Below are 20,965 nucleotides of genomic sequence, written 5' to 3' on the forward strand. Positions count from 1 at the left end.
TGGAGGACGAGCAAGAGAAGGACAAGAACGAACAACACGAGACGGACACCAGGGAAAGGATCAGAGATGACCAAGATGGAACGGAGGAAGTCAGCATGATGGCCTTGTATAAAGCCTTAGCGACTATTCCGTCACAGTAATCATAGAATACGTATCTCCAATCAGGATTGCGTTCACAACCACTCCTTCGGTACTGCCCTTTCAGACCATATCCTCTCACTTTCCCATGCCAGCCAGTCTGATTTTGTCGTTGGTAAGAGTCCCATGCCATTCACTTTCCATATACCCAACGCCAACATCAGCATGTTGCATGCAATGTAAACGAGCTTGACACCGAGGAGTCGTCCAGATGTGCCGGGGGTTTCAAAGGGAGCGAAGGTGCGTTGAAGACCTAGTACAGCGAGAACGGGAGTTTTGAAGAGCGTGAAGACCATGAAGACGGAGAAGATTTGCAGAGTGTTGCCTGTCATGTACATGCCTGGTGTTGTTAGCGTCTGCTCACAGAGTCTCCTGTCAAATGACATACCAAAAGCGTTCATGGGCAACTGCTTTGCGGGCGCGATGGCGACCTCCCACGCCTTCTTCATCTTGAGTGTATCCATCTCTTCCGGGGTCGGGGGCTGCCTCTGCGTCTTTGATGCCTGAGAGCGCTCCTTCTTGGTGAGAGAAGCCGTGTAGCCCGGTGGGTCTGAGAGCGAGGCGTTCTTCGGCTTGGATGCGGGCGTCGAGTTGAGGTCGAGCACCCACTGCGGGGGCGGAGGAGGCGATTTCGACATGATGGGGCGTCTTCGTGACGGCGGAGTATCGGATAGCAGAGTCTGAGATGGTGTTGCGGTGGCCAGGGTCCAGGGTCTCACGATGTTGCAACTTCGCTCGTGGTGTTGCGGAGCGGGCCTCTGGAGAGCTCCACATATGGCGGCCTTGGCGGATGCACGTCCCCTCCTCCGTGTTGACCGCTGGCAGGCTTCCTAAAAGTTACGGTCCCTAAACATCACAAATCATTTCTGTCGTTACGCCTCTCCAGCCCTCTTCCACGTTCCTCCGATATGCGCGACACGATACGAAGCCGATAGACCAGCGAATCAGCCATCGAACCCCGCACGCTTCCTCGAGACGGCAAGGGAGGGGCGCTAAGTCGCGAGGGAGGTTATCTTGATTGTGCTACGGCAGGCACATGCATTGGGAGGACAGCCCAGCTGGCATACGCGACATCATTAGCCCAACATGAGCCAGGGCGGCCAAGATGCGAAGCTCTTTGCGAGGGTACGTCTGTCTCGTCATTCGTGCCACCCACGTCTCCGACTTGTGCAATTGCATCTTCTCCTATTCAGCCTGTCTGTCTGCTATGGGCATCCACTGCCATGATGATGTTTCTACCCTACACCTTTGACAACGCGCGCTTACAAAACCTCCGCACTCACCAGGGCAAAGTCGCGGAACTCCGTGTCGAACTCAACAATGGCAACAAGAAGGACAAGAACTTCTCCCAGAAGAAGACGGCCCTCAAGAAGATTGTCGCCAACATGACCATGAGCAACAACGACATGGTCGCGCTATTCATGGACATCGTGGGCTGCATGCACATACCGAGTTTGGAGATCAAGAAGATGTGCGTAGTGAGGATTATGTGAGGAAGGGCTATGCTGACGTGGGCAGGTGTTTCCTGTATCTCGTCAACTATGCCAGGATAAAACCTGACATTGCGCTCAAAGCGCTGCCCATCATTCAGGAAGACATGCACGACAACAACCCCTTAGTACGAGCACTCGCCCTACGGACCATGTCCTACGTTCACGTCCGAGAATTCGTCGAGGCAACCGTGCCGCACCTGAAGAACCTCCTCAAAGACTCCGATCCTTACGTTCGAAAGACGGCAGCTTTCTGCGTGGCGAAGCTCTACGATCACGACCGACACTTGGTGGAACAATCAGATCTGATCGACAGGCTGAATGGCATGTTAAGAGACGAGAATCCCACAGTAGTGTCAAGTGCACTGGCAGGACTCATGGACATCTGGGAGCGAAGTGAGAACATCAAGCTCACGATCGACTATGCGAGCGCATCCAAGATTGTTCAGATTCTGCCAGACTGCTCAGAATGGGGTCAGACCTACATCCTAGAGGCTATGATGAACTACGTCCCCCAGGACACGAGCGAAGCTGCTCTCCTCGCGGAGCGCATATCACCGCGCCTTTCCCACTCGAATTCTGCCGTCGTTCTTACCTGCATTCGCGTTATCCTCTACCTAATGAACTACATCAGCGATCAGAAAGTCGTCACTTCGTTATGCAACAAGCTGTCACCGCCGCTCGTCACACTCCTCTCCAAAGGACCCGAGATCCAGTACCTAGCACTACGCAATGCGCTTCTGATCCTGCAGCGCAGGCCAGAGGTACTGCGAAACGATATCCGCGTCTTCTTTTGCAAATACAACGACCCTATATACGTCAAGGTGACGAAGCTGGAGCTCATCTTCATGTTGGCGACGGAGAGAAACATCAAGGAAGTGCTGACGGAGCTTTCTGAGTAAGTACTCTAAGGTCACTCTGAATATGGGTAACTGACTCCACGACAGATACGCTACTGAAATCGATGTCGACTTTGTGCGCAAGTCCGTACGCGCCATTGGCAAACTCGCCATCAAAATTGCGCCAGCTGCACAATTGTGCATCAGCACCCTCCTCTCGCTCGTCAGCACGAAAGTCTCGTACATCGTACAAGAGGCGACCGTCGTCATCCGCAATATCTTCCGAAAATACCCCAACCAATACGAATCGATCATCTCAACACTATGTGAGAACCTCGACTCCCTAGATGAACCAGAAGCGAAAGCCGCTATGATCTGGGTCATCGGGCAATACGCAGACCGAATAGAAGACTCAGACGTCTTGCTAGAAGACTTCTTGGATACCTTCCAAGAAGAGACTCATGAGGTGCAACTGGCACTACTCACTGCCACCGTCAAGCTGTTCATCCAAAGACCTACTCGTGGTTCTAATCTAGTACCCAAGGTACTAAAGTGGGCAACTGAGGAAACAGACAACCCCGATCTCCGCGATCGAGGGTACATGTACTGGCGTCTACTCTCTTCGGCACCCGAAGAAGCGAAGAAGGTCGTCATGGGTGAGAAGCCTCCAATTACTGCCGAAGAGTCCGAGAAGCTCGACCCTGGTACCCTGGAAGAAATGTGTCTGAACGTCGGCACATTGGCTACAGTATACCTCAAGCCAGTTAACCAAGTCTTCCGCAGCGCTCGCCCACGTAAACTGCAAGACTCACCAGCACTTCAGAAACACGAACTACCGACTGTCAAAGCAGCACAGCAGGCTCGAGACCGCTCCGCCGCCGAACGATCGCGACTCGATACCACTACTAATGGTAATGGATCACTTTCGCCGACAAATGGCAATGGCATGGCGAACGCTGTCAGCGATGCAGACATGTATTTTGCTAGTGTAGGGAGGCAAAGCACCTTCGGTGGAAGTCCTATTGCGGATCAAGTCGGCGGCGGTGCTGGAGGTGGATGGGTAGTTAATCAGAATGAGCCGCAACACATGGTTTTGAGTCCTGGAGCGAACGACGGGAATCAGGATCTTTTACTTTAAGGGGGCAGTTAGTATTAGTAGACGTTTGTAGATAGTGTAATGATCACGGGGAGATGTACATCACACAAAGCTTGACGGAGGTGAGACTTTTATGCTACTTCAATAGTAGCAGACGCTTTCAACTATGTGAGCCATAGGTATCATAGGCTCTTGTTGCCTATACGTCTCGACGGTTAAACCAATATGGTGTGTGCCATGTGTACATATCCTCAAACTTGAACCTCGAAAATCATATCCTAATAGTCGCCCAATCAGATCATCATCTCCTTATCTCAAGCAATACAGCTTGCAAATAGATCCGTGATGACGTTTCGACAACCATCTAGTCATCAGCCAACAGAGGTGCCCTCTCCCTGTCCTCGCTGACAATCTGACCACGAGGGAAGGGATCGCGTCCGAGCAGGCCAGGCATGCCAACAGCAAGCGAGAGGAGGAAGAGTAGACCGCCGATTGAGAAAGCGAAGATCCACTGGAGTTGCAAGAGATGCGGGCGAGTCAGGAACTGTCCGACACCGGTTGCTAGAAGCCAAGTTAGCCAAATCACTTTCGCACGATAGAGAGCAGAGGTCGAACTTACAGAAAGCCAGCACACTCAAGGCGAATCCCATGGTGTAATCCTTGTACGCGACCAAGAAGAACATGCCATACCCAAGCCACCCCCAAATAAACACATTCGCCACGATCCTCGCAGCAAAGTGATTTGAATGGACCGCAATAGCACCCACCCAGTACAACGCAACAAAGTTCCACGCAAGCGGTCCACTCACAGTACCCACATGGATCGTCCTCGGGGCAGCAGAGTGGCGGAAATAAGCCAAGCTGAGATTACCAAAGTTGAGCACGAGCAAGAAGAGCGCAAGCCAGAAGTGCGAGCGGGTGAAGAGGTGAACAAAGCCGAAGAGAAGAAGGTTGTTGGCGATGAAGTGCGATCCGAGGTTTGCAGCTGCAGTCACGTATGTCTCGTCGCTCATGTACAGGGCGTATGCGTAGCCGCCCTGCAGGATGAAGATGATGAGCACGTAGATGGAGGTGAAGATGCTGGACTGCGCGAACGGGGTTTGCGGATTGTTGTGCCAGAACTTGTGCGAGTGCGGGCCTGACGGCGCGGCGAAGGTGGTGTAGATGGCGGAGATGACGAGGAGCAGCCAGGAGATCGTGGTGGTGATCTTGTAGAGGAGGATGGACTGGTCGGAGTGCGAGGTGCGTTTCGCGAAGGGGTTGAGCGTGCTGCTGCCGCCGTTGGAGTCGTTGGCGGGGGCGGCGTCGGCCATGGTTGTGAGGTTTGTTTGGGGTATGGATGGGGCAACTTTTGGTGTAGAAGTCGGTGGTGTTGTCGGTGGGAGGGGGGCAAAAGAGTAGAAGAGGAAGAAGAGAACCAGGTAGCACAAGCTGAACAAACGAAGAGTAGAGTGGAAGGTTCGATGGTCAATCGGGTACTTGCACCTTAGCCCACGCCTTCGCCCTAATCAAGTACCGGGACCCAGCAAACAAACCACGTCCAAGCGTCCTGTCAAAAGGTGCACAGGCAGGAGCGAAGGAGAAGCGTATCAACCTTTCCGTCGGATCAGCCACCATAAGTACAGTGCTCGCCCCCATCTTCCAGCTGCCCCCCATCCCCGTGTACGTTTCATCCTCCTACACACACTCCTCCCAGGCAACCAACTAACCATCGCAATCAAGGACGCGACCCAGAAGTACGTCACGCCCCGTAAGCTAAGACCCTTGGACGTGCATGATGCGCATGTCGCGCTTTGGCTGCCCCGCACCGAAACCTTGTCCCATGATACGGAATGCACGCTAATCATTGGTTCCCGCGCCTGCCCACACCGATGTTGACATGCTACACCATGTACTTGGGCGGCCGCCTGCGGGGGCTGCAGTTACACCGGCGCTGAGTACGGGATTCGGACGGGCGCTTAGGCAGGGTTTCTTACCCTGGGGGTTGTGGCAATTGTGGGAGGGGTGTATTGGTACTTTGGGTGGTGTTGGAACTTCACTCCCGCGGGGTTGGTTCAGCTCTGATACATTGAAAGCTGTTTAGACAACGCAGGAAGCCATTGAACACGATTGAAAGACGGGTGTAGTATGAGAAATTTCGCATTAAATCCTTCGCATACTCGCCTCCGGGGGTATCTATCTTCTACATGCGCATATTCTAGGTAGAGCTACAATCGACGATCTGCCCCACAGAAATTCTACAAAGACAACTCCAAATAGTTACGGCTCACGCGCCGATTCGCTAGAGTGAAATCAACTCCACCAGTAAACACCAAGCTGGGAAACGTCAGGTATAGTCTGCCTCGCGTAAGCCGGCAATAACCACTGATTAACGCAACCGCGATATCGCATCGCGGTACGCGTGATCAAAGAATGAAAGCAGAACAAAATCGAGTGGAGGGGCTGTAGTGCTGAAGTACTCTAACGAGCTGGCGTGTCGGGTATGTCCCAGATATCCCTTCCATTCTCCTCTTTCTTCAATCCGGCACCGGCATCCTCCGATCTAGTGTGTGAGTTCATGGCTCCGTTCGAGTTTGATGCGAATGGTATCGCGCCGTTTGATGTGAAGACAGGCAGATCAGCCCTCTTGCTTGGCGGTGACATGAGTGGAACTCCAGGCATGCTTGTATCCTCAGCATGTGTATTGGCAACCCACTGTAAAGTTGCCGAGGCCTGAGGATCTGATGCGTCGTGCGGAGTTACGAACTCTGAGTTTCCGCCAAAGTTCTGCGCAGTGTAGTTGACAAACTCGGAAAGATTCGATGGGGGTGGAGGTGGAGGCGTATCGGCGCGGGAAGGTGGTGAAACATCCTTGAGCGGCTCTGTTACAGTGACGAAAGAGGGCTGCGAAGTTAGCATATGTTTCATGTGCATTACGTAGTCAGAACTTACCATAGGTAGCTGTTCCCGGATTTGCTCGGGTGTTATAGCCATATCATGCAATTCAGTGGGTGGTTGCACGATTCCGCCAGAGATTCGACGATCGATTGGAGGTTGTTCCATGGAAGCTTGCATTTCCTGCTGTGGCAAGACAGTAGACGAATCCATCTGTACCGGCTGAGGCTGCTCGAGCGGCGCAGCAGCAGCTACCTGCATCTGCGGGGCCTCGGGAACTGGGGATGCAGGTTTGGAAGTCTTTGCTGGACGACCTGGACCCCTTTTTGCGGTCGTCGCGGGTTTGGTCGTAGGCTTTGTTGGAGGAGCGCGAGCAGCCGGTGGCTTTCGGGTAGTGGTTCTTTTCGGTGCTTCGGCAGCCTTCAACTTCTCAGCCTTCTCCCTCTCCCGTGCATCATATTCCTCTTTTGAGGGCATCTTCAACGTAACCCGCTTTAAGCCTGAAGTAAGTGCGTCCATGCCATCATTCTCCTTGTCTTTAGGGGCACTGGGCTTGACAGATTGGGTCGAAGGCATTCTCGTAACGGCTGGACATGGAGGCGCACGAGCTGCTGCAGCTGCCGTCGTTGTTGAGCCCCGTGCCTTCTTCATCGCAACTCCGTTGGCTGGAGCTGCAGAAGGCGCAACACTTCTCCGGCTTGCTGCTACACTTGGCGCACGACTAACACCCCTGTTGTCGCCGATGGAAGAGACGCTCGAAGCAATACTCATGCGACGAGAAGCAGAGCTTGCTGTACCTGGAGCTTCTGAGCTGGCTGGTGCAAAGTCGGCTATGGTCTGCCGCCTACTCGCCCGTGATTCTACACGAGATGTCTTCTCGTCATCCGAACCAGGCTCAGCGTAGGAGGGGGCAGCTTTACGACCACGCAGTTGTCGCCCTGATGTATCTGTGCGGGCTGAGGCCGCAGCAGGCGCAGCAGGCTTCTCCTTTTTGGCTTTGACCTCGGCCAAATCCTCTGGTCGGTGGCTACGGGTTTGGCGATCTGATGGTACCAGCAAAGTACGCAGAGCATGGGCGGCAGTAGCCCAGTCAACCTCCGGTGGTGGTGGGGTGGGCGCTCTCAATGGATTTGAGGCGTACTTGGCGGAAAGGCTTCGATTGATCTTGGTTGGATCCACGACTTTGGCTACGTAGGACTGGGTGGGCGAAGAAAAATGGGCCAGACGGTCAGTGCGTGTCGTCTTCGACACATGTACAGGCGGAGGCGGAACGAGGCCGTCCAATTCAGACAAACGATCCGCATGCCACCATAGAGGATCGTAGCTGACGGGCGTGAGCTCTGCTTCGACAGACTGCATGGGAACGTCTTCGTCCTGTATGCTGATTCCACTAAGTCTGTTGCGCATAGAGTGAGAGAGACCCGTTGATGGTTCTGAAGCCTTCAGGACTTGGCCGTCCACGAGGCCGCTCAAATGACTGAATACACCACTAGTGAGCGCTCGATCGCTGTATCCGCCCTCTAAGACTGAGATGACACGCCCTTCCACAGAGGTGCCCTCTTCTTCAGCCAACCGGACCACGTCCCGAGTGAAACGAGCGTAAAATTCAGTAGGCACGTTGACGCTATGACGTTGCATTCCAGCAGTCTCCCACTCACTCGCATCAAATCCAGCGGATAGGAAGATGGCTGCCTTTGGAGCGGGCTGGTTTGGTGTGGACCGTAAGCGGTTGGTGTGATGTTTGAGATATTGACGGGTCTTTTCAAGTAGTACCAAGTACTTCTCCTCATAGATTTCCCAGAACTGCTCGGGTGTCTTCCATGATTGTAGATGGACGTTCCAGATAGACTGACCATGGGCGTTGTCAATACAGAGACTAGCCGCTTGGACTTTATCATCGTCGCTGTCCTCACATGGGTATGAGTTGATGTCGTGTAAGCTGAAGTAGCCGATCGAGGTCTTCTTCCAGTTGGGGGTGTTCTTGGGCATGTTCTGGACCTTCTTGTTGCGCGCCCATGTTATGGCCTGCGAGCCGTCTCCGTGATGCAGATCAAAGTCAATGATGGCCGCGTGAGTGAGTCCGTACGTCATCATAGCGTGTTCAATGCCAACGTGAACGTTATTCAGCCAGCAGAAACCCGAGGGAAAGTCGTCAGAGCAGTGGTGGCCAGGCGGACGGATGCAGACAAAAGCTCTGGAAGGACCACCGCCTAGACTTGTTCCCTGGAAGACAGCGTCCACGGCGTCCAAGACACCTCCCAGAGCACCCTGAAAAGCGTTGAGCGATTCGGGACAGAGATAAAGGTCACCGGCGTGGAGTTGCTGCTTGGGCGCTTGTCCTTGGACTGCAGGAGCGTCCCTGGCCAGCTCCTTCCCAGTTGATGCGAGCTTCCTCTCCGCATTGTCGCACAGAGTCTTGAGTTCGCCCATCCACTTTATTCCGTGTACGTTTGTGACGACCTGCGAAGTGATGTCGACGGCCCGCGAAGTCTTGCGAATTTTGAAAGGTACGCGTTCGGGTGGGTTGTGGTGTGGATGTGGCGGGTTGTCTCCCTCAGCGTGGCGCTCGCCGAGCCGTACGTAGGCTGCCGATATGCCCAAAACGCTCGCCAGTATTCTCTCAGGTCGCTCCATGATCAAGCTGAGGTGGCTCTTGGATGTCTTGGGCCGTGAGAAGCGATGGCCGTAGCATTGGTCGTGCACGATGACGACAGTTCCTGCGTTGACTGCGCCTGCCATGCCCTCATGTCGGGCCAGCTCCTTCTTGAAGTACTCCTCGGCGACATCACATGCGCGCAGTGGTGGCTTCTCTTCTACATGTGTGGGGCCCAGCGGGCTCTTGGGCATGGGTGCCTGCATATTGGGATTGAACGACGACCGGCGGGAAGCGGAACTTCGGGGAGTGCCCGGTCGGGGAGGGTCGCCGCGGAGGGAAGAGGTCGAGGTCTTCCTGCCCAGGGTGGGCGTAGAAGAGCGGAAACTGGCTACACTGGGGCTGCGCTGGATGGCATTGGCTTTGAAATTGGGCGTCGAGGGCGTCCGGCGCAGGTCAGCGGAACTTCTGGGCGAGTTCAAGGCGGGGGACTGCGGTAGCGGGGTGTTGGAGGCCGAGTGCAGGGACAGGCGTTTGAGCGGGTGTGAAAGGAGGTTCGCGTCGCTGTTTGTTTGTCGCGCCCCGCGTGGAGTGCCAGGCCTCGCGGCGGCGGGGCTTGACCGCGGATGGTTCGACATCTTGGCGCTCTCTGCCTGCGGTGCAGGACGTCGCCCGTCGTGTGTGCGGGCGTACGATGTCCCGTATCGTGTGTCTTGGGGTGAAAGAAGAAAGGCGCGCTATGACGGAGCCATAACGCGTGCAGGCCACCTGCGTCCAAGCAGGGTCCCGCCCCTAAGCGAGCCCCTAGGGCAGCAACGGTCAGTAGGGCTGTCTCTTCACATGTGCTATCATTACGTGAGATTTAGCCATTAGACGCGAACCAGATCGATGTATTGTCTAGCATCTACCATTTTCTAGCATACATCCTTCGTCGTGTATCAACCCGAGCTCTGCTGCATGATCCAACTCACACCTTCCTTCAGATCCACCAATGCCTTCTTCGCAGCGCTGTGCATGGGAAAGAAGTCGGGTGCGCCATGTGGCAACCCAGTGTAAACCTCCACCTTGGTCGGTGTGCCGGCGTCCTGGAGGAGACTTTCGTACACGAGCGCCTCATCACGAAGTGGATCAGTCCTACGTCCGTCAGCACTGTTCAGCATCTACGACATACCACACTCACCCCATGACCTGCAGATACGCAGCGGGTTGGCCTTTATGGGTCTTCCAGATCAACGGACTCATCAACGGTGACATAGGATCTGGTTTGTAGTTGCCATAGAACCATTCAATGGCTTGTCGGCTCAGTACCAGGCCGTCCTTGTGGTCCTCCCAGCTGGATATGTGGGGTTTGTACTCTTCTGGCATGGCTTCGCGATGGCACAACGGGGCAGAGAGGAGGACGACGCCAGTCACCTTCGGAGACAAGTTGTCGTCAATAACTTGATGAGCTGCTACAGCTGCCAGATTACCTCCAGCTGACGTTCCTCCCACGATGAAGCCTTCAGAAGGGTTGGCGCCCAACGACGCTGCATTCTCGCCACACTGAAGATGTGTAAATCAGTCTCTTGGAATTGGAAGAAATGATTGTGCATGCACTTACCCATTTGACCGCATCGATAGCATCATGCGCGGCAGTAGGGAAGACGTGTTCAGGCCCATACCTATACCCGACGCTTACCACCGTAAAGCCCAACTCTTTTACCAATACTTCCGCCATGCCCTCGCCATACTCTGGCATCCCAAAACTCCATCCTCCGCCATGGAAGTACACGTACAATGGCCCTGCTTCTTTTCCCTCTGGACGGTACACGAGCGAACGCAGGGGTGCGCCATCGCGCGTCGGAATCTGAATCTCGGATCGATGGTACCCAGTCCAGTCTGGGAAAGCCACAATACCAGCTGCGACCAGCTGAGCGATTTGCTCATTGAAAGACTGACGCAATTCGACAGCCGATGAGTAGTCTTCGAAAGACTTGCTCGGTGGTAGATTGGGTAGCAGCTTACTCTGTTAGCGAAGTGCGTGTATGGACTTGCTGATGGTTCGCACGGCTTCCAACTCGGCGTCCATCTTGCTGTACTCCTTCCATGTTGACGAGTCGATCGGCATCTTTAATTGGGTTCGGAGGCAGTTCGCACTTGAAGGTAAGGTAGATAAGATGAGAGGCTTGTTTTGAGAACATGAAGAAGAGCTGTGGACGGGCGCGGGGTTTGTACAATACACAGCTTACGCCTTGCATTAGCTAGGCACGCCTAATGCGAGAGCCATGCAGGCAGCCTCGTACACTCTTTTGACAAGTGCACCTACTCAGTCCAACCAACGCGAGTAAGCAAGCTTAGCCGTCATTCCATGAGTATACATACACCAAGAGGTACTCCCCGTTGGTCCCTAATCGGCGTTGCTTCGGCCGTAAGCTGCGGGGCGTCCCTTCCTTTGCCTTCCCTCGTACAAGCTGACTTTCTGACATGATCTAGGCCCGCTCCCGCATGTATACAAGCCCCTCTCTACTCAAACGCGGTCATGTTCTGGTCAAGCCCTCGATGCACCTCGTGCAAGGGAAAGCCGAACAGATGCGCAGCAGTCTACACTGATACTGAACCTCAAGCTGACAAAACCCTTAAAACATTGCAGACTTCCAGGAGGTAGACGTCCAATTGCTTCCTCGTATGGAATAGAAACGTAGCCGCTAAGTGGCCACAGCCATACCATTGCGTCATCGGACGTATAGTTGTCCACGGCAAAGCGTCTAGGAGCTCTTCGCGGGAGGTTGCCGACCGATTTGTGGGCTCGTTGAACGCTTTCGCTTTAACGGTGCATCATCCTTATGGTTGTCGGTGTCTTGATCTTGTTCAACGCCAGCTGAAGCATGAATTGCTGAAACATCATTCGTTTCGTCGGCATCGCTCTCAGGCTCGGTATCGCCGCCGGTATGCTCGTCCGTAGCGATCCCAGTTTCTGCCATGGAGAATGAAAGTCCAGTATGTGCCTGGCCGGTCTCTTCCGCTGGCATTTGGGGAGGATCTGAGACGGTGCCTTTGGCATCTTCACCAATTTTTGGAGATCCATGTTCAGGTTGCTGGTTTGCCGCTGCAATTTGGATCTCCTCTTGGAAAGCATTTACCACTTTAGCGTACTCTCTGGCTAAGACTTTGCGCAGCTGTGGAAAGATCCCGCGTAGCTTTATGCACTCGTCCGTTGTCGCAATCCGGGTTGAGGCAATATGTCGAAGTGTACAGTCAGTAGTGAGCTCGCCAGGTTGTATCTCCTCCTCATTCGCTATCTTCTGACGAAGCTCTACCAGCCGGTCGTACAACGCTCTCGAATCAGTATCAAGTTCCGTCGCCACCTCATCATCTTCTTCCATCGAAAAGAACCAACTAGCTTGTCGACTTGAGCCATGCAGGTGGATGGACTGCAAGTAAATTGGCTTGGGCTCAGGAAAAGCACCCGAAGTGTATTCTTTGTAAGCCCTAGTTTCTTCTACCCGTGCTGGTAGGGGCGGACAAGGCTGCATGTTCAGTCGTAACGCATTCAGCCGATGGTAGATCATAAGTCCTGCATATGCATCTGCAACGGCGTACTGTATAAGCTCTTGGTTTGTTTCAAGCGGCGCCAGCCAATCTTTGTGCATGTGCTCAGTTTTCTTCAACGTGTATCCCGGGAAGTACTTCTCGACCAGACCTCTGAGACCTCCTGGATAATAGGACGAATTAAAGTTTGGCCTGCCCGGATTGACCAACACTTGGAAATAGCTCAGCTCGATCGCGCCCTTCGGTTGTAGTTGGAAGTACTTGTTGAGTCGGTAGAAATCTCCCATAATAGATTGGCCAGTCTTCAGTACAGTGGGGCTCTCGATGAGCGTGCGCAACGACGGCGCAATGAGCTGATCGGCTGCATCTCCGTCATGACGTCCGATGTGAAACAAGGCTATTTTGCTCTCGCTCGCAACCTGGATGAGCGCAACTCTTCCCTTGAGAACTTCTGTCTCTGGCCAAACCCATTCCATGTCAAAGCCCACGACAGCCTCATCGAGAAAGTCGCGCGCCAATTGTTCGGATTTGGTCAAGTTGTCGCTGTAAAGAACCTCAGGGGGTAGATCTTGCGGACCCTGGAAACAATCGTGGCTGAACAGTACCCGCGAGCCATTGGGCTTTGGCTTCAGACGGAAGGAGCGAGGCCATGGGGGGTCCACGGCGCCGGCCATTGCCGCCATGCCTTAGTCGATTATGGTAACAAGAGCTTCGCAAAAAGCATAGGTAGCGAGACGGTAAACTTCCAAAGGCGATAAGAAAGCGAAGGCGAGCAGTGGGGCTGCCGTTGCTAGTTCAAGCTTAGTGTTGACCCACGCCTCACTCCGCTTTCCTGGTCCGGCCTTCGGAGCCGCTCCCCTCATCAGCCCAGGAACAACGACCTCTTCGCCCTCATCTTCAAGACGCAATGTGAACCCACGAATCTCTCGTAAGCGAGAATACTGTTACAGCTATTGAAATATATGCAACCCACTTATTGCATGAAGCTCACCGATCGGACCTTCCTGCACATGCACCGACGGCTACGTTTTTCCGCTGCGTCGAGACGCCATGAGAACTAACAGCAGCTGAAGAAATGTCTACTGACGCGAATTATTATATAGATTCAGCAAGTGTTTTAGCTTCCACGAGACGTTATAGGCGATCTGAGTTGCAGTTCACAATCGTGGCGGGCGCACGCGTACTTGGAGAGACGGCTTAGGCCCATTTGAGGATAGCCCCAGATCCCCATCGTGCTGGTCTTGGAAACTACTCATGTAGTGGCCGCCACAACCTAGGTACCATCGTACATTACTCGACTGGCATCTTGACTAAATCTTGACCAGCTACGAACTTTCTATCTAGACAAGCCATGGTGTTGCTAGGAAGGTCCCCACCCTGCCTCACAGCTCGCCACTGCCCGGGATCACGCCCGGCAGCACCAGACTGGCGGGCTCATGCACTTTTCACTCGTGGCAAAGGAATCCAGGATGTTATAAGGAAGTGCCCCCGAGTCGTGCTGTGGGGTTGTTGTTTTTCGCACCTGTTTCTTGGGCACTTAACATCCAGCCATGATGCGATTTAGTCAATTTGTTCTCCTAGGCTTCTTCCCAAGCGTACTACTTGCACAACAGACATTCGAGTCACCTGACTTTGATGTTACTGCTGCATTATTGGACAATGGTGTAAACGTCTCCGATATTCCTGACCCAACCGACCTATCCAAGCGAACCAGTTCAGGCTCATGTTCGGTTGCTGTAAGTCCCGCCTGCCTCCACACGTTATCTCTTTTCAGGTATGGTACTGACCACGACTTTAGTGCAGCTCTCTCAAACGCATCTTTGGTGATGCGAAGGTCGACACTCAAGAAGAGACAGGCTACGGCGTAGCTGTGAACTACTTCTGGTCACAGCAACAGCGCGAAGCACAACCGTATTGCGTCTTCAAACCCGAGGAAGCACGCGATGTGTCTACTCTCGTTCTGCTGTCGCGACTCACCCAATGCCCTTTTGCAGTACGAAGTGGAGGGCATGCAGCATTCACTGGAGCATCGAGCAATGATGGTGGCATCACTGTCATCTTCGAGCGCATGAAGAAGATCACCCTGTCGGAAGATAAGAAGGTTGCTGCCATTGAACCTGGTAGCCTTTGGTACGACATCTATTCAACCCTGGCCAAGGACAATCTTGCGGTCATAGGCGGTCGCGTCTCTGCTATCGGTATCGGAGGTCTCACGACGGGAGGCGGCATCTCGTTCTTCTCTAACGAATACGGCTGGGCATGTGACAACGTTGCGTCTTTCGAGGTCGTTACCGCGTCGGGTCGCATCGTACAAGCAAGCCAGAAGTCGTACCCAGACCTGTACTGGGCATTGAGAGGTGGCGGCAACAATGTCGGCATCGTCACAACCTTCAATCTCGAAACTTTCGCTCACGGCCCATTAATGCTTGGTGGACAGAGAAGGTTCTTTGAGGAAAGCTTCCCTGCTGCTATCGATGCCTTCGTGAACTTGGGGTCGAACAAAGAGGCTGATCCCAAAGCTGCTCAATTCTTGGCTATCTTCCTGGATGCCGCTTCGAACACCAAGATTGCGGTTGCCGAGCTGGAGTACTCTGACCCGGTTCTCGACGCTCCAGTCTTCGATGAGTATCGCGCAGTCCCAGCTTTCCAGGACACCTTACAATTGAACACCCTGGCCAACTTCACGCAAATGCTGAACGACAGCAACCCCAAAGGCTATCGAGACTCATTCTGGACGGCTTCATCCAAACTAGACTATGGGATGGTAGAGTTCATGTTCGACGCCACCTTTGAAGAGTTCGAGAAGATCCGAGATGTGGCCGGTATCCTACCTGCAAACACCTTCCAGGTCATCACCGTCGCACAGCTCACGCAGATGCAGAAGAAGGGCGGGAATGCGCTGGGCCTTTCGCCTTCCGACGGTCCGATCCTGCTCATAAACTTGAGCAGCCGCTGGGATAAGAAGGAGGACGACGAGCGCGTGTTGAAGGCGAACGCCAACATCGTCAGGAAGATGGAGGCCGAGGCGAAGCGCAGGAATATGGTCAACGACTACATCTATATGAACTACGCCAGCCAGTTCCAGAATGTGGTTGATAGTTATGGGGAGAGTGCAAACAAGCTGAGGGCTATCGCGCGCAAGTACGATCCTACTGAGGTTTTCCAGAAGCTGCAGCCGGGTTACTTCAAGCTGCAGGGGCCGCCGAATAAGAACTGGCCATGATGGTCACGTTCATAAGACAACATATCTTCCCACGAACACATGAATCAAGCGTATCAGTATGTCGGTGCAAGATTGATGAGCACTCCCAGCCTCTCCATGCGCTGGGCGGGACGTGATTGCGCCGCAATTTCTATATCTGTTACAGCACCATACCAAAGGAACAGATTGCACATTTACCAAATTCGATAACCTAGACGTCTACATTGCGTTGAAACTTCGCCAAATACCGTTGTTTATAACAATGTACTCTGCAACGCCCCTGTTCAGTTTCTTCCTTGTATCAGCACTGAGATGACATCATCAAGGTTGGCTCTAGCGTAATTCGTCCGCCTCCTAGTTCACGCGCGCGTCCCTACTACTTCAAGCCCACCGTGATGCTTTACTCAACTGGCGCATGTACATGCGCCTTACATCCTCTCATGATTACGACAGTGGACAGGATTCGTCACTCTTGGGCTGATACAGGAGTGGCTTGCTGCGCACCGGGTCACGCCCTCAGGTTGGCAAGGCAGCCACATTCAGCCCCCAATCTTCGTGCTGTCAGCCGTGGCGGGCTACTTGAGCGTCGCGCCCCCGCTTTTCATCAACCATCCTCCTAGCAGCTTACAAACATTGCGCAACGGCGAATACCGACTCCTGAATGGCACTTGACAGTCTGGAAGCAAAGTTTGAAGAGTGCGCATTGGAAGAACCCGACGAACCCTGCGATAGCGCAAACACCACATCACCTTATAGCGAACGGCTACTTCAGCCTGATGAAATCCGACTCCTCACCATCGTTCGCGACACGGATACTTTGCGGCTGACCGTCACCCCGCACAAGTTTCAAGATGATCTTGAATACGACGCGGTGTCCTATGTCTGGGGGGCAGCAGAAGCTTCTATCAACGTCCTATGCAATGGGAAGAACCTTGCAGTTACTCCCACTGTTTTCGAGATGCTCCATTATCTAACCCCAAACTACCCGTATTGGCTGGACTCTATATGCATCAATCAGCAAGACTCTGAGGAGAAGGCGGTACAAATACCCTTGATGCATCGAATCTACTCATTCGCTACTTTTGTCGTCATATGGATGGGCCTTCCCACGGCGCAGAGTGAGCAGTTCATGCTCGGGTTCTCCAGCGCATTTCAAATGGAAAAGGAGTGGAGTTCGATGCTCGATCAGGGTCTTCAACCCTCGGTTCAGAAACCGGATTTGTTCCGTGCAGATGAGCCATTCTGGCTTGGCATGATACAAGTTTGCAAGCACGAGTGGTTTGAACGTCTATGGACCTTTCAAGAGGCAGTTCTTGCAAGACGGCCTATCATGTTGCTAGGACCTCTTTGGTTAAAATTTGAAGAGTTTCTTGAGTTGATCTGTGAAGGGTGTTTTAGAACTGAGGCATATATGTACTCCTGGCCGCGGCTCGTCGAGATGTTTAAGGGCTTAGGGAGATGTGCGGACCAGTTCCTAACCTTGAGAAGATACCGCAAGGACGTTTTATCGAACGGAGCGGTACCGATCAATCAACTACCCTACCTTCTCTATTCGCTACGCGACCGACATGTAAGGGAGCCAGTGGATCGAGCCTGGGCAATCACCGGATTGTTGAGCTATCATCTCAGATCGGAATTGGAGCCAGAAGTTGATTACAGCGATAACGCTCGTGTCGACTTCTGGGGAACGCACATGCGGTTCGCGAGAACGATCATAGCCGCAGAGCAATCGCTGTGTCTACTGACAGTACCGCCCACAATTGAGGGAAGGTCGCAATCATCTCCGTCTTGGTGCCCAGCTCTGGAGGGTGTACCGGCGTGTTTGTTCTTGATAATAGGGGCTTGGGCCGATCCTGTAAGCGGACAAGAACATAAACAACTTCTACAGGAGGTTGTAGAAGAAGGGGTTGAAATGCAGCAGCCAAATGACCTGAGACAGCTGGCGACCTCGTATGTATCGCGCAAATTCATCTCGTTCGGGGAGAAGGATGATTACCTGCACACTTGCGGTCATCTTTTGGATACTGTATCAGAGGTCGTGGAAAACCAAGAACTGCAAAATTGCTACGACTCCTTAACGAATGCAGATTTCCGAGCGCGCAATATGGGCAATCCTGTACATGCGGCAAATGTCGATGTTTTTACCCGCAGCCTCCATCTAGCTCGTCAGACGGCTCACGATGCAGAAGTAGATGTCGACAGTATGCCCTCAGAGTATATGATGGCTCTACTCATGGATACGAGGATCCATAGGGAAGCAGCGATCGCTTACGAAGACGGGTGGAATATTTTCAGAGATGATGATTGCCAATATTATTTCGATCTTCCAGCTGAGCGGAAATTGCGGGCGAGTCTCTGGGCAGATAGATTGCATGGTATGACTGGTCATTCTTTCTTCAGTACCACCGGCGGTCGCTTCGGTGTCGCCACGCCAGGATGCAAGCCCGGCGACAAAGTCTGTGTTTTCTACGGCGAACTCCCCCTTCACATACTACGATGGCCAGAACCCGAGCACGAAACCGGCGCACTCCATGGAGAAGGTCCTGCTGAGTTCTGCGGTGTCGCATTTGTTCCTCATTTGATGAAGGTGCATGAGCAGGAAGCAGCTCGACTTGGACCTGACGAGATCTTTGTTATTGGGTAGCAGATCTCGTAAGCGTGAAGAAGGATCACCGGGCTGGAGGCGCGATTGCTAACAACATCATAATGCAGTCTGATAGAACAATGTATATAGGAGACCCTACAATATGAAGTTTATCTCAGTAGACTACACACTTGTGTCGCGAGTCATTTTCTACCTAAGTGTACACCCTAGAGATATGTATTATGCTTTGCCTAGTCCTGGGTCAACTTAAAGTTTGTCTCTGCAGACTACATTCTAACCCCCCAAGTTGTACGGTACTTATATACTACGCCCTGGCGATATACACGCAATCTTTTCTCGTCCTACGTAAACGCGAAAAATAGCGAATACCTCCCAGCTGCTGCATGACTAAAGTATACACTACGTAAAAAGACCATGTTGGTATCAGCCCTGCCTCAAATCCAACACTTGTCCAGCCAGCTATGCTTCCAGCTGAACAGCAATTGCGGGCTAATCTCTAAGACAATACAGAGTTCTAGTAGTGTGTAGCCGTGTGTGGAAGCTCGGTGTTTGGATTACAATCACGTTCCGAGACAGTCTTTCACTGTGTTCTTAGATAAGCTGTTGCCTTATCCGAAATTGTATCAATCCACCCTCTCCTTTCTCAAAGAGTTTCTCGGTTAACGATGAGCAAACACTCAGGCCATTCAGATACATCTGACTACAAAAATATTTCAATCCATCGGGCCTTCCCAGCCTTCCAAAAGTAACCCCTATCTCGTTTGTTCGAATATGGCCCTGCCCCCCTATACAGCCTACCAAGGCGTCGGCGTACCCATAACCTTCGTCGTCGGCCCCACGGCCAACTCAACGCGATTCGACGTACACCACTCGCTCCTCTCAAAAGTCTCCCCTTTATTCACCATGCCCAACGGCCTCCCCCGCATCATACTAAGCGACATCCATCTCCCCAACGCCGAACCTGATACCTTCCGAACCCTCTTCAAATGGCTATACGAGCGCCAACCCCCTGACTACAAAGCTGACACCAAATTGCTGGACCTGATGAAACTGTGGGTAAGATATGTTCATGTACAAACGGGATATGAGACATTCACTGACTTGTCACACCCACGTCTTAGATATTGGCCGGCGAACTCGGAATCTGGAGGACTCAAAATACGGTGTTGAGGTTGGGTATGGCGCTGATGCAACCGAAGTACTTTATTTGTCGTCTAGACACGGTCCGATGGGTTTATGAAAATACACCAGCTGGGTCGCCTCTCCGTAACTACATCACCGCGATTTTCTGCCAGCGCGGCCCACCTATCACGCCCTCTATGTTCTCGCCCGAGAACGAGCAGCTTGGTATCTTTCGCGACGCGGTAGGGTTCTTGCGTACACTGAATTTAGTTCGCGCAGGCAATCCGACGGGAACGGGCGGATACAACCTCCATGCGCTGTTTCCTATCCATCATTCGTGGTCGCCGGGCGAAGGCGAGCTCGCGCCAGTGCGGGTTCGTGGATGTTTAGTAACGGGAGGAGAGGAAGTGGAGTGGATCAAGATCGAATATCCGCTCCCTTCTTTCCTAGTGTGGGGCGCGAAGTGGGAAGTGTTGCCGGACATGCACTTTGTAAGCCAAGACGGCGTTCGAACGGCGGCACAAGACTTGTTGAAGCAGATTGAGTTTCCGGATAGATCGGGCGCACAAGATACCTAGTGGCGCAGTGCTGCAGAGAAGTATCCAGACCCACAAACTCCGGGCAATATCTCGTGGATTTAAGCTTGGGCTTTGGTCAGTTCACCAAGTATCTTAAAGTTTTGGGGGTAGAGTAGCACATCGTCATCTTCTTGACCTTCAGAAACTTGAACCTCTCAAACAAGTCACGGGGATACAAGATATCAAGCAAACATGCCAAGCGACTAGGATATGAAACAGATGTCTATTGTAGTGTCGACGTCGACTGTAGTGTACCAGCTTCCATTCCCACTGCGAGGAAGAGACTGATCAAGTAACAAATACTATCAAGATATCCGTATATACCACCATTTTTGTGTTAAACAGGAAAAGAAACACGTAACGTTTGAGTGATGATGAAGTAAAGCGCGTGGCCACAGGAGTCATGAGCAGCGCTTGCTATGAAATCAGGGAAAGGGTATTGCCAACAGCCAAGGAAATATGTATACAAACGCCAGTACCCCTTTAAACTCAGTTTTGTGGTGATACAATAGATATGGAATAAGAATGAATGATTATGAGGACTCATGTAGCGATGCAACACCTAACGTGCAGGATGCTGCCTTCGTTGGTGTCGCAGGAGGTTGTCCCTGCGAGAAAAGCCGTCAAGGTTACCGCAGCCGGGATGTGGGCAGAGGTATTTGTCTGTTGCCAAAGAAGAGTCGTTATGTTGTGGTAGGTGCCTCCGCAAATCTTTCGGATAGTCGAAGCTCATGGGACATTTCGAGCACACGTGAGGCTTATCGGTCGAATGTTTCTTCTGATGGCGACTGTAACGGTAAGCCGACAATCGAGTACGCTTGATCCAGTAGTAGGACTTACTTCAAATCGCATTGACGGTTAAAAGTCTTACTGCAGCCATCCTTATCGCAATGGAAACCA

At 52.7% G+C, this 20,965-nt stretch overlaps 6 protein-coding genes across 6 annotated transcripts; 2 read left to right on the forward strand and 4 right to left on the reverse strand.

Annotated features, from left to right (window-relative positions):
* Positions 1–173: 173 nt before the first annotated feature.
* Positions 174–776, reverse strand: J4E87_005566 (uncharacterized protein; the record flags this gene model as incomplete). The annotated part of the gene is made up of 2 exons (XM_049377176.1): positions 174–478; positions 527–776. 2 exons carry the CDS (start codon positions 774–776, stop codon positions 174–176), a joined length of 555 nt encoding a protein of 184 aa, XP_049232802.1.
* Positions 777–1,224: 448 nt separating this feature from the next.
* On the forward strand, positions 1,225–3,605 carry J4E87_005567 (uncharacterized protein; the record flags this gene model as incomplete). The annotated part of the gene is made up of 4 exons (XM_049377177.1): positions 1,225–1,263; positions 1,425–1,609; positions 1,657–2,526; positions 2,576–3,605. 4 exons carry the CDS (start codon positions 1,225–1,227, stop codon positions 3,603–3,605), a joined length of 2,124 nt encoding a protein of 707 aa, XP_049232803.1.
* Positions 3,606–3,927: 322 nt separating this feature from the next.
* J4E87_005568 (uncharacterized protein) lies at positions 3,928–4,876 on the reverse strand (the record flags this gene model as incomplete). The annotated part of the gene is made up of 2 exons (XM_049377178.1): positions 3,928–4,124; positions 4,183–4,876. 2 exons carry the CDS (start codon positions 4,874–4,876, stop codon positions 3,928–3,930), a joined length of 891 nt encoding a protein of 296 aa, XP_049232804.1.
* Positions 4,877–6,023: 1,147 nt separating this feature from the next.
* On the reverse strand, positions 6,024–11,117 carry J4E87_005569 (uncharacterized protein; the record flags this gene model as incomplete). The annotated part of the gene is made up of 6 exons (XM_049377179.1): positions 6,024–6,446; positions 6,495–9,742; positions 9,998–10,164; positions 10,211–10,572; positions 10,631–11,035; positions 11,109–11,117. 6 exons carry the CDS (start codon positions 11,115–11,117, stop codon positions 6,024–6,026), a joined length of 4,614 nt encoding a protein of 1,537 aa, XP_049232805.1.
* Positions 11,118–11,774: 657 nt separating this feature from the next.
* On the reverse strand, positions 11,775–13,232 carry J4E87_005570 (uncharacterized protein; the record flags this gene model as incomplete). Its single annotated transcript, XM_049377180.1, has 1 exon — positions 11,775–13,232. One exon carries the CDS (start codon positions 13,230–13,232, stop codon positions 11,775–11,777), a length of 1,458 nt encoding a protein of 485 aa, XP_049232806.1.
* An 876-nt stretch (positions 13,233–14,108) lies between these two features.
* J4E87_005571 (uncharacterized protein) lies at positions 14,109–15,781 on the forward strand (the record flags this gene model as incomplete). Its single annotated transcript, XM_049377181.1, has 2 exons — positions 14,109–14,294; positions 14,357–15,781. 2 exons carry the CDS (start codon positions 14,109–14,111, stop codon positions 15,779–15,781), a joined length of 1,611 nt encoding a protein of 536 aa, XP_049232807.1.
* Positions 15,782–20,965: the final 5,184 nt, after the last annotated feature.

Source organism: Alternaria ethzedia, assembly GCF_023757985.1.
Source record: "Alternaria ethzedia strain BMP 0044 chromosome Unknown scaffold_12, whole genome shotgun sequence".
NCBI classification, from domain to species: domain Eukaryota; kingdom Fungi; phylum Ascomycota; class Dothideomycetes; order Pleosporales; family Pleosporaceae; genus Alternaria; species Alternaria ethzedia.